Source organism: Pygoscelis adeliae, unplaced genomic scaffold, assembly GCF_000699105.1.
Source record: "Pygoscelis adeliae isolate BGI_AS28 unplaced genomic scaffold, ASM69910v1 Scaffold171, whole genome shotgun sequence".
In the NCBI taxonomy this organism is placed as follows: Eukaryota; Metazoa; Chordata; class Aves; order Sphenisciformes; family Spheniscidae; genus Pygoscelis; species Pygoscelis adeliae.
This window is the reverse complement of record NW_008824186.1, coordinates 9,517,506-9,528,565: the sequence shown is the minus strand read 5'-3', so window position 1 is coordinate 9,528,565 and position 11,060 is coordinate 9,517,506. Positions and strand designations below refer to the sequence as shown.

At 51.3% G+C, this 11,060-nt stretch overlaps 1 protein-coding gene across 1 annotated transcript in view; it reads right to left on the bottom strand.

Annotated features, from left to right (window-relative positions):
- The window catches only part of KDM2A (lysine (K)-specific demethylase 2A), a 49,314-nt gene extending 38,902 nt beyond the window's left edge, over positions 1-10,412 (bottom strand). The window contains exon 1 of the mRNA XM_009334607.1: positions 10,313-10,412. Coding sequence (XP_009332882.1) covers positions 10,313-10,354 — 42 coding nt within the window. The 5' untranslated portion in view covers positions 10,355-10,412. The remainder of the gene's footprint in view (positions 1-10,312) is intronic.
- Between the last annotated feature and the right edge of the window lie 648 nt (positions 10,413-11,060).

Below are 11,060 nucleotides of genomic sequence, written 5' to 3'. Positions count from 1 at the left end.
GGCCTGTTTACCTCCAGGCTGCTGAGCCCACACAGACCACTGGGCAGAGACCCAGCAGAACCGGCACAAGGGTTGCTGGAGCCACGTGCATTTGGGGACAGAGGTGCAGCTGATCTAGCACGTAGGCCAGCACTACGTGACTTCACCCCTTGCTGGGACAGGCAGAGCACCTCTCTGTCCACAACACGGTGGGAGTTCAGAGGACTAGCTCAGATTTTTCAGTGGGGAAGAGCACACCCTCCAAGTTTCCCAATGCCCCAACCCAGCTCTGCAGAAACCTGTTGCCAGCTCTATCCCATCACGCAAACTGAACAAGGCTGGACCACAGGAGTACCTGGATAGCAAAAGCACAGGAAGCTTTGGGGTTTGTACTGCAATTCCTGCTAAGCTGACGCTGTCCTTTAAAGAGAACAGCAACGGGCTGCCTGAATTGCAGGCTATAGGGCCTAGGATGCTCATGAAAAAGGAAAACAACCCAGGGCCATTGGGAAGAACATGGACAGCACGTGAAACCATCTACTAGGAAGGAGATTTCCTCCTTACTCTGCACTGTTACACCATCACTGCACACACTCCTCCCCCTTTGCTCCACAAGAAGCCCAGTACTTGCCCCTCCCTTACTCCAAATGGGGCAAAGGGGCTCAGGAGTTCAGTGACATGGTAATATTTATGCGCAGTGAATCAGAGACACTGAGGCAGTCTAACCCTAAAGGAGCGTACGTTGTCAGCGCTCTCTTTTCCACTTCCAGCTGCCTCGGCTCGATCTCAAGACTACAGCTCCTGAGAGCCAGGGGTACATGGGAAAGCAAGGGGGAAAGCAGGGCACACTTGGACTGAACACCACAGGCCAGCCTCTTTTTCTTTTTAAATACAGGCTTTTCTGCTCTTACGCCTTCTGATTGTTCCTCCAGCATTCGCTTCGCTGTCTCTTCAAGTTCTGGAGCACCGCCTCTCTTCTCTCTCACCCTGCAGACTTCCACTGCTGCCTCATGAAAAGTTAGGCAAGGTAAGAAGCAACATCAAAAAGGACCATCCCCTCTGCATATCTTGCTTGTAGTGAGAATGCACCTCACTGGTTGGGATCTGCTTCTTTAGATAACAGTTCTATCAAGCAACGTCCTGATCCTTCCCCCAGTGCCTTTCATCAAGCGACCTCTTCTCCCAGACTCTGTCAGGACTGGCTAAGACGCGACAGCATGATTCTGCAGTCAGTTCCTAACTGAGGACTGGCACTAAGAGAAACCACAGACGACGATCACACCCCAGAGCCTCTTCCTTGACATAAAAGGGTGTGGGATGTGTGGGGGGTGGCTTTATTAAAACTCTTGCTTGTGTACAGTGTGATAGCTAAAACACGTAAGATCCAGGGAAAGACAAAAAGGAGCCAGTGTTTAGTGTACTGTAGGGAGGAAAGTTTACCGCCCCACCCACCACCGATATGAACTTTTCTAGTTGACAGCATAAAAACTGCCAGTCCCCCCCACCCCAAGCTCGCTCACACACACGAGCACATCACATGCAGCGCCGTGAACCACGCTTCAGTTCTTCTGGCAATAAGGATGCCGCCCAGATTTGCATCCTTCCAGGCACCCAACCTGGTCGGAAGCGCTACAGAGAACGTACCTTTGCACCAGACTACCGCACAAGCATAAACCCACCTATGTCTTCTTACTACCCTGCAACCCCGGCCAGATCCCAGCCCAAAACCTCCTCCAGTCCAAGTTCCTGGGACTTCCACAGGGATTCACAATCCCTGGACAGCCAGCTCATGCTGTTTACTATGGTACTGTTTCTACAGCAACAGAGATGCACAAGCATGGATGCACAGAAACAGAACAAAGAGAAACCCTGTCAAATGGATCCATCTCCTCTCCCCCATCACGGGTTCACAGGCTACACTTTGTCATGAGGTTTATCTGAACCATCTCAAGCACCAGCAAGCAACACCTGCAGACAGCTGTACGTCTTTCTCACCTGGTTCCTAGGAGCTGGGAAAAAAAGAGGTAAACAGGCAGGATCAGCAAACAGAAAACTTCGAGCTCACATCCTTTCTGGTCTCTCCAGACTAAGCTCCAGGCTGTATGAGCAGAGCTCTTCTAGCATCAGTGACCTACAGCAGCTCACGCTCATTCTCATTATGCCATCCCGGAGCCTGTGATTTCCCTATCAGATGAGCGAGGACAAGTAAAAACTAGCCAGTGTGGTCCCATCGTTAGCATGCAGACTACCTCTAGCTGGGAGGGGGACACGCGGCACAGAGCGTTTCCTAACTGCCCAAGATGCAACACGGAGGTGGCAGAGCATTTGCTCCTAGAGCTGCTACTTGGCAGCACTGACAGGACCTGAGAGGTAGTGAGTTAGAGAGGGAGCAGTAGAAACATGCTCTCACTACTCCTTGGCCCTCAAAAATCAGAAGTCATTAGCGTCCTTGCCAAGAGAGATCTGCAAGTACCTGAAGGTGGGCAGCACAGGGAGTTCAGACCACTGTGGAAAAGGAAGAACACCAAAGTTCCCTACGGCCCCTAATAGGCTCTTGAGACATCCTACCCTAAGTCCTCCAGAAAAGAAATCGAGCCTGCACAAGCACTTGTACAGCAAAGAGTTTGATCTGCTGCTCAACTAGCTTGAGACCATCCAAGACGAAAGATAGCTGCGATGCTTGTTTCAAATTTTATTGACAGGCTTTTTGATGATGCATTTGTACAAGTGCAGTCACAGATAGCTTCTTGGCTTCAACTGAAATGGTCACATCCCATTTTCCAAACAGGGGCATACGCCTATCCATTGCTCCCTGCTCCCTCCCAGCGGGAGGGTTCTGCACAGGTTTGTTCTGTCTGACCCCCACCGCACAAACATCAAACTTAACCAAGATCCCGGGTTCTCCAAGCCGACTGGAGACAACACTTCCAGTTCTGAGATACATGCTCCCCACCCTTCTTGCTTTTGACAGCTTAGTATCTTTGATATCTAATTATAGGCCATGTCATCCTACCGCGGGGTTTGCTCTTCCACTTAGCTCTTTTGCTTTTCCCAAGGCAACCAAGCAAGATCATTCTCTGCTCTCATCTCCCTCTCCACCGGGACCAAGAACGGGCAGGACATCCAGTAAGGCAGATCTGCTCAGCTACGACAACGCCTGTTCTCTGAGCACGCCAGTACATGCTTCAGCACAGCAGCTGCCCCCAACCAGCTCCTGCCACAGGACTGCCCTGCGGATGCACCGTCCGCTGCCACAGCTGCATGACAACGCTCAGTGATTCAGCGTGGTATGCCGTGTTCCTCCTCACTTTCTATCTCTTCCACTTGCCTTTAACCTCCTCAACCCAAATAAACGCAGATCAGGCATTGTGTAAGAAAGTCTGTGCTGTGAACTAATAAGTCAACTCCAGCAGCAAATTGAGCTTTCCAGAGCTCACCCAGCGTTTCCTCCTCTGGAATCAGCAACACTCTTCCGTCAGCAGCAGCACCAGACATCTCGCCCTGAAGACAAGTAATTGCTTTCCCTCATACATTTTCAGAGGACAGTGTTAGTGCACCACCTTGTTCTTCCACCTTCTGAGCATACTACCACTTCCCCCACATGTGCCATTTCTCCCCAAAACCCAGCCAGTGACCTGTAGACCCCCACCTGCGTGGCTCCTGACATAAGTTAGCCAACAATAAAAAGGTACTGGGGGCATGGGGACTGCTCTCCTAACTTGTTAGTGTCACCTCCAGGTGGGATAATCCTGTGAAAACCTACTCCTATTTATTAACAGGAGACATAGATGCAACTTGCAAATATTGTTCGGTAACTCACAAGTAACTTCAAGTGCTCCTGCACTGTCTGGCTGCTCGCTCACTGCAGCTTCCAGGACACATTCAAGGCACAGCCAGGCTTGGGACAGTAAGAAACCAGCAGAGATATTTACCTCCTGAGTTCCTCTCTGCTGACACCGAACATCATCCAGTTGGTTTCAGGGACATATTCTCCCAGGGACCAGCACACTCTTGCGTCTTTCAGGATCTAAATGCTCACAGGGATTTCTAAAGCTTTCCAAAGATAGCCTTCAGTTGCTGCTAGCTTCCACCAAAGAGCTGCCCAGATCAAATCTGAATAGTCCCTAAATTATTTAGAGCTCAATTATTACACCTGGGTCATTTGGAATGACTCATTTGTAGTGTCTTCAGTTTGAGGCAGAGACATGTGGGAGAGATTAATTACCCTACTTGCACAGGTCCTGTCTAGACGAGGAAATTGAGGTGTGTCCAGCAGACCAGCAACATTTGGCCAGACAGAGTTTCACACAGGGCACACAGCAGACAAACTCTGAGCCCTTTCAGGCAACAGGAGGGAGCATCACTCACTTGACAGGGTAAGGGATTGCCAGTGTCAAATTTCAAACAGAGGAGCTATGTACAACCACCCAGATTTTCACCCCAGCACATGTGGCTCATCCCACGCTTCAGTACCCGCAGGAACTACACTGGTAGACTCACCCCGGCACACATGCACGAGTCCCAGGTCAACGGGACCGGCTCTGGGAAAGCCAGTATCCAGCAGGACTGGCCTCTGTCAAGCACACACCAAGATCTCAAACACCAGCAACCGCAAGGGATCATTACCTGGTAGTGAGCAGCATTACAAGGAGTACAAACAAGAAGTCAGGCTGAACCTGATGGGAAGGCATTGCTCCTTGCATCCCACTGTTGGGACAGTGTGAACCATTCAAGATAAAGCAAGGGCAGCTGCTTGACCAACACAGGGAGGGCACGCAGCTGCGTCCTCCTCTTTGCTACCTTACCAGACGTAAGCAGTGTCCTGCCAGCCCACAGCCTGCTCCGCGCTGACCTCCCTCTCGCAGCTTTGAGGCCATCTATCCTCGCAGTGCGAGGATAAGGGCCGGAACTTTGTCACGAGTGTCACGTGAACGCTAACATGCATGGGCCTTCCTGGCCCCCTGGGTCGTGTCCTGCATTTGACATCACCCCATCCTGCAGAAAGGGTTTGGTACCACTGATACGAACAACTCGAAAACCACAAGATTAGAGCCGCTGTGACTCTGGGCATCTGTCAGAGCCAGCCTTGCCATCCCTCAGGCACGGGCAGTGCACACCTGAGCGTGCTGGTGTCACTCCACACCACAGTACGCACGGCTGCAAGAGAAACCTTTTCCTCCACGCTCCCCAAGCGCCATCCCTCAGCTGATGAATCCACATACTGTAAAGCTCACGTGAACTCTCGCCCGGGGGATAGCGTGGACATCAACATGTAAGGACAGGTTTGCTTACTGCTGTTTACAGGAGAGGCCTCAGTTTTTGGCTGGTAGGGACAGGCAGAGGCCTCCTCTCAAATTTCACATAAGGATCTGACCAGAGGGCAGGGCAGGGCAGTGCTACAGCAGGACACAGACTGCCCCAAACGATGGGAGAGACAGCATTTCACTCTCTGGCTCCCCCCTCATCTCTCATATGCTCAAGCACCCAGAGCACTTGTCAACGGGTGGAGACCTTCTCTACAGGCCCATTTCCCTTCATGGGCATCTCAACGATCTCCAACAGTCAAAACAAGAGTGCCACCGCACCCAGCCAGGGATGGTCACCCGGGGCCCAGGCACCGCGATACCTCGCGATGCCTCCGGCAGGAGCTGTGCCCCAGCCCCAGAGAGCGCCCGCCACCCCGAAGGGAGGGTGCGGCTCCACCGCAGGCTCTCTCCAGCAGCAGAGCCAGTTTAAGAGGTTCCTACCCCACCCTGTCTCCCCATCTCAGACTGCCACCTCTCCAGTCTCATCAGCTTTGCTGGTGGGGCAGCTAGCTCACTAGCCCAGCACAGACAACAATTTGGATTAGATGCCCCCCTGCCGACTTTCATCTAGGGCACGATCCACAATCCCCTGAAGCAGCATTCAGCTCAGGGGCATCAGCTCCTGCGACATGTACAGGGGGAGGGAGAGAACCTCTTAAACCAGCTCTGCCACACCGGCAATCCTAACTTGGAACCACACCCTGAGATATAGACTGCTGACTTGACAGCAGCAGAGAGACCACAATGGGCAGGATTTGTCCTTAGGGTAATGGCACCCTCCTGCTATGCTCCTCCAAGCCATTCTGAGGTGATCCAGCACTGCTGCCCTTCACTCCTCACCCCGAGTGGTGTCACTGAAAGCATACGGCACCAATTCAGTGATGTGCTAATCCCAACTCGTAATTCATGGAGTCTTGCTAGTCTTAGTTCACAGTAAAGACCTGGCAAAATTAGCCCTGGAGCAGACAGAAGGCAAGATTTCCTCACACTTCCAGAACCCAGGAACACTCAACGACTCCCCTGCAGAAGGGCAGGCAGACACCAGCCCTGCGTCCCGCTGAAGAACCCTTCGGCAGCTCTGCAGATTCACACAGATCTGGACGGGTAAAGCGGCTTTGCGTGTGGTGAAGACTGGAGTAAGAGAGAAACCCCTCGTCAGCGGAACACCCCGCACGCACTCAGTGCTGCAGCAGCGAGGCAGGCACACCTCACCTCGAGCACGACAAGTGCATCTTTAGAAAGCGTTGGGTCAAACGGTCCCTCCGGCAGCAGTTCCCAGAGATGTACTGGCCAGTTTGCTGAACAGCTCCCGAGCACCACCAGGAGATTCCTTCCCTGCTGCCCCTCCTCGTGCTGGATGACCTAGCACAGACCTGACCTTACCAAAAAATTAAGTTACATACATGCAACAGTTTCTCCTCAGTCTCAGATCACCTCATGGAGATACTGGCCAGTGCCGAGGTGGTGCAAGGCAGACAACGTACTCTGTGAGGAACCTGTCTGGACAGCCTAAACCAGGCAGAGTACCTGAGTACCATCAACTGAATTTCTTTTTCTCCAGAGCTGTTAGTCCATAGCCAGAGCTGCTCATGTTGCCGCCCCTGCCTTTAAGAAGTCCAGGCTCCAGCTCCCCAGTGTGCCCTTGGCCTCCTCATGGGGAGCTGAACAGCTTGGTGCGACGTGGGCTGGGCGCGACCACCCAGTGACACTCGGCAGAAGACTTCCAAGCCTCAGAGAGGGACCATCGCATTGTTAGTGCCGGAGCTGGACTGTCGCTCAGACCGCAGGATACAACAGAGCATTTCAGCTCCTCGATTAAGGGCCTGCAAAGCATGCACCTACAGCTTATAAAACCAGCAAGCACCTCAAACCAGTCTCCAAAGTACTGCCTCATTATAGAGCTGAGGAGCAGAAACATATATGCAGACTTAGTCGAAAACTACTCCGGAGTGCCTGACAAGTCCCATCCTCCACTACTCACGGTGCAGGGAGGCCCAGCTGAATCTCTGGGTGAGAGACACGGATACCCCTTAACTCGCTGCTATGCGCACTCTCCCTGCTCACGCAGCATCGTCCACAGGCTGCCTCTCCCTACCTGTGTCAGCCTCCCAGAGCTCACCGGGACACAGCTTCTTCCACAGTTTGTTTCAGATGGGTGCAAGACATCCTCCCAATGATACCCCTGCATCCAGACCAACTCGCCCAGGCCTTTATAATCTTGGGAGTCGTGGATGCAGAGCCTGAACTAGGAATCGAGCACAGTTAGAGCAGTGCGACCCACCTAATGTAAGTGTCATTATACTACACAGGGATGTGTGAACATCTCTCCCACAAGAGAATTCTTGTAGGAGCGCGACTACATCTGAAGCAGAGGTGAATTTCTCCTCAACCCCCAGGTCTTTCACCAATACTGACAAATCCGTTCAGAAAACATACATAGATCGGATATTTGTTGAACCAGAGGAAGGTAACAGTATTACTCACTAAACAAAATAACACAAAACGCTCAAGACTTCCTCCACGTCCTGATGGAAGCCAGTCTGGTTTTAAGGCCAGGGTGACACACCAAAGATGCTGTTGGTGTAACTGCCCTGGCACACCAGTTTGCAAGCTTCTCTTGCTATCTTGGGCCACTGGTACCGTCAAACCATGCTACTTGCCCATGCAATTAATTCAGCTCCTTCACCACCATAAAGTACTCTGGCCAAGGTTGTTTGGCTGGTAGGACTACTATCACACTTGGATTTCTTTTTTTTTTTTTTAAAATATATTTATTCTTTTGCTATCACACCCACATTGATCCCCAGTCACAGACAAGAAACACAGCTTACAGCAGCAGAAACATACTGTACTACCAATTACCTGTTTCCCTACCTAGAACTTTTAATGTAGGCATATTTAAAACCAAGTCCCAAGACCAAGGCATACGTAGGAATAGGATATTCAAATAAGTCATATTCAGTACTTTTGTCTTCCTGGATAATTCACCCGTGATACCTTGTTCTGCAAGGGCCAGAAACACCAGCTAAGAGAACAGCCCCCCACATTTCAAAGCATGCATCTCGAAAAAAAATAATCTTCTAAAGGTCCTTCAACAAGGGAGCGTCACTGACACAGCAAGAGAGCGTAACTAGCTGGAAGTTCCCAGGAAAAGCGAAGCAGGAGGCATGAACTAAGCCTCACCTACCACACAGGGGTCATGCCTCCTCCTCTCGGCTGCAGGCCAACAGGCACACCACGTACGAGGCCACAGAAGCCTAGGCGAGCCTCGTCCTCCGCTTGCTGCCCATGGGCCTTCCCAAACCCCTCAAGCACGCAGCTCATCAGTGTGCAGCCACTTATCCAGCTTAGCACGTTCTGCTGGGAGTCCAGGCCACCTATGTTAGGACAGCAACTCTTCCTGGCGATTTTTATTTGTGAGATTATAAGCATTTTTAAACTGGTAAATTCCTGGCCGCTAATCCCCTTCATCTGCCTTGTCTTTGTCCAGCCATTTTGGGTTACTTCAGCTGGTCACAGTGTAGCTAAGATCGTAGTTTAACCAAAACCTGAAGCTGGCATTGCCTCCAAGAGAAGCTGTCCTGCCACCCCGACTGCTGGCTATAGAAACGGTCACTTCCCAGGCAAACCAGCACCCTGAGCCGTGCGCTGCACAGTTGTGGGAACAAGTGCGTCAGGACGAGGGAGGAGGTGGGACTGCTGCTTTTGGCAGCATCGCCAAATTAAAGCATCCATCAAAGCGCTTGGGAAAAACACGCCACCTTGAAGGGCCCACAGATGTATTACAATTTGGGGGTTTTTTGGTTTAGTTTTTTTTTTTTTTCTTTTTAAGCACCTTCTCAAAAAAGAGAAAAGATGAAAAACCACTTCAAATCGGAGTCACTTCAGGTTCCCGAAGTGGGCTAAGGCGGCTGACTGTAAAAGTCTAGATGCATGTCACCAAATCATCTAGTATGAGAATCCTCTCCGCAAAAAGTAAACATGCAATAGACACCGAGCAGCACCAGAAAAGGAGCACACCTTCAGCAAACCAGCTCCCCAGCACCCTTTCTATGGCCAGGCACCCAGCAGCAACAAGAGAGCAACCAGAACGGCTCATTCTCGAGGGCAAAGCTTAATGCCGAATACCACGCTGCCTCACACCAAATGATTTCAGAGTATTAAAGGATAAGGATTTACCTTTACAGACAGCACCTTGAAGGTGAGGGTACACTTACCGCTGTGACTCAGAGAAAACTCCATCACAGCTTCAGCTATCACAGAGCTGACACTCGCCCTTCCCAGGGGGTTTACAACTGCTTCGAAACAACGTGAAACCGACCTGCGGGAGACACAGCAGCTTCCCTCCTTCCCCAGGATCTCCAGGAATATCATCTCAGACTCTCAGAGCAGCTGTTCCCAAACTGCTCACAGTTACGGCCCAAATCCCAGCCCGGCGGCTTCACGCAGTCCCCTGAACAGCAGCACAAACATCAGACGAGCCAGAGCTCCTGACAGGGCCTATCTAGGACCCGACATTTGGAACAGCTCCCTCCGAAAGAAAACACGTACACATGTGCACAGGCACAAGTAAATTTGAGCTTGAAGCCGAAGCTGGTTTTCTCAGATTTCGCAGCACACTCAAATCAAGTCCAGGCCAACATAATGGTAACACACAGTACTTCAGCTTCTCTGCTCGTTACAATCATGTGGAGAAAACCTGCTGTGCCAGAAACTACACCAACACTCATTTCATATTTCTACCCAGCAGCTTCGCAAAGCATCTTATCTAGACTCAGTCCCCAACCCTCCCCTCTCCCAGAGTTCAGCAGCCAAGTGCCCTTCATTAAGGCAAACTCAGTGACACAAACAGGACCCACAAAGCCATCTAACCCACCACCAGCTGAGCTAATACCTCTGGGCAGGCTGCAGCGATCCACCACAGCTCTTTTTTGGGTTATCTAAACCTGTTGCCAGTAAAAGCCTTTCCCTTCTTCAGTTGCAACAGAACCAAGAACAGAATTTGATTGTTAAGGGCCAATACTGACCAGTCTTTGGCTGTAACGGATCCTTTCTTCCTCAGGCTCCATCTCCGACTCTTCTGAAGAGAGTGAGAAGGACACTCCAGGACTGCTGTCTTCTTCCTCTTCCTCCTTTGAAGTCAGAGGGAAACAGTGAAGCAGGGCACACAGACACGAGACGCCTACATCCCTCATTTCTTTGCTCATTTTGAGGCCGATTCCATATCACTGTGCAGGGCTAAGTGAACACAGTGGATGAGCCCACCTCAACTTTTAACGCTCCCATTCTAACTTTAGGCATGACCTAGGGTAAATGACTTTACCAGCTGTTCTGTAACACCACATGAGCTGCAGGTCTCAGATCAGGAAAAGACCTCCACTCCACACCACCACCAGCACAAGCGGCAGCTCAGTTGGCCCACACTGGGATACGAAACAGGCAAGCTGCTGTCAAACGCTCGACGGCAGTCAGGGAGCAGTCTGGTTTCCCCAGAGTGCAAGATTATGCGTTAGAGAACCAACTCCTCCAAACACCACGATCGCCGTCCTCTGGATATCCTGTACTGTGGCACTCGGGAGAAGCTACACAGGTACAGAACATCTCCCGTGAACAGGGAAGGCGTACGGGATCTCTCCTACGCACAGCGCTTGAGCACAGCTGCAGGTAGGGGACTAACTCCTGTCTCGAGAAGACCTACATGCTCAGATCTCAAAATCTGCCACCTTGTGACACCACACAATAACATGGGAAAACCTCCCAAGGCGTCAGATGGCA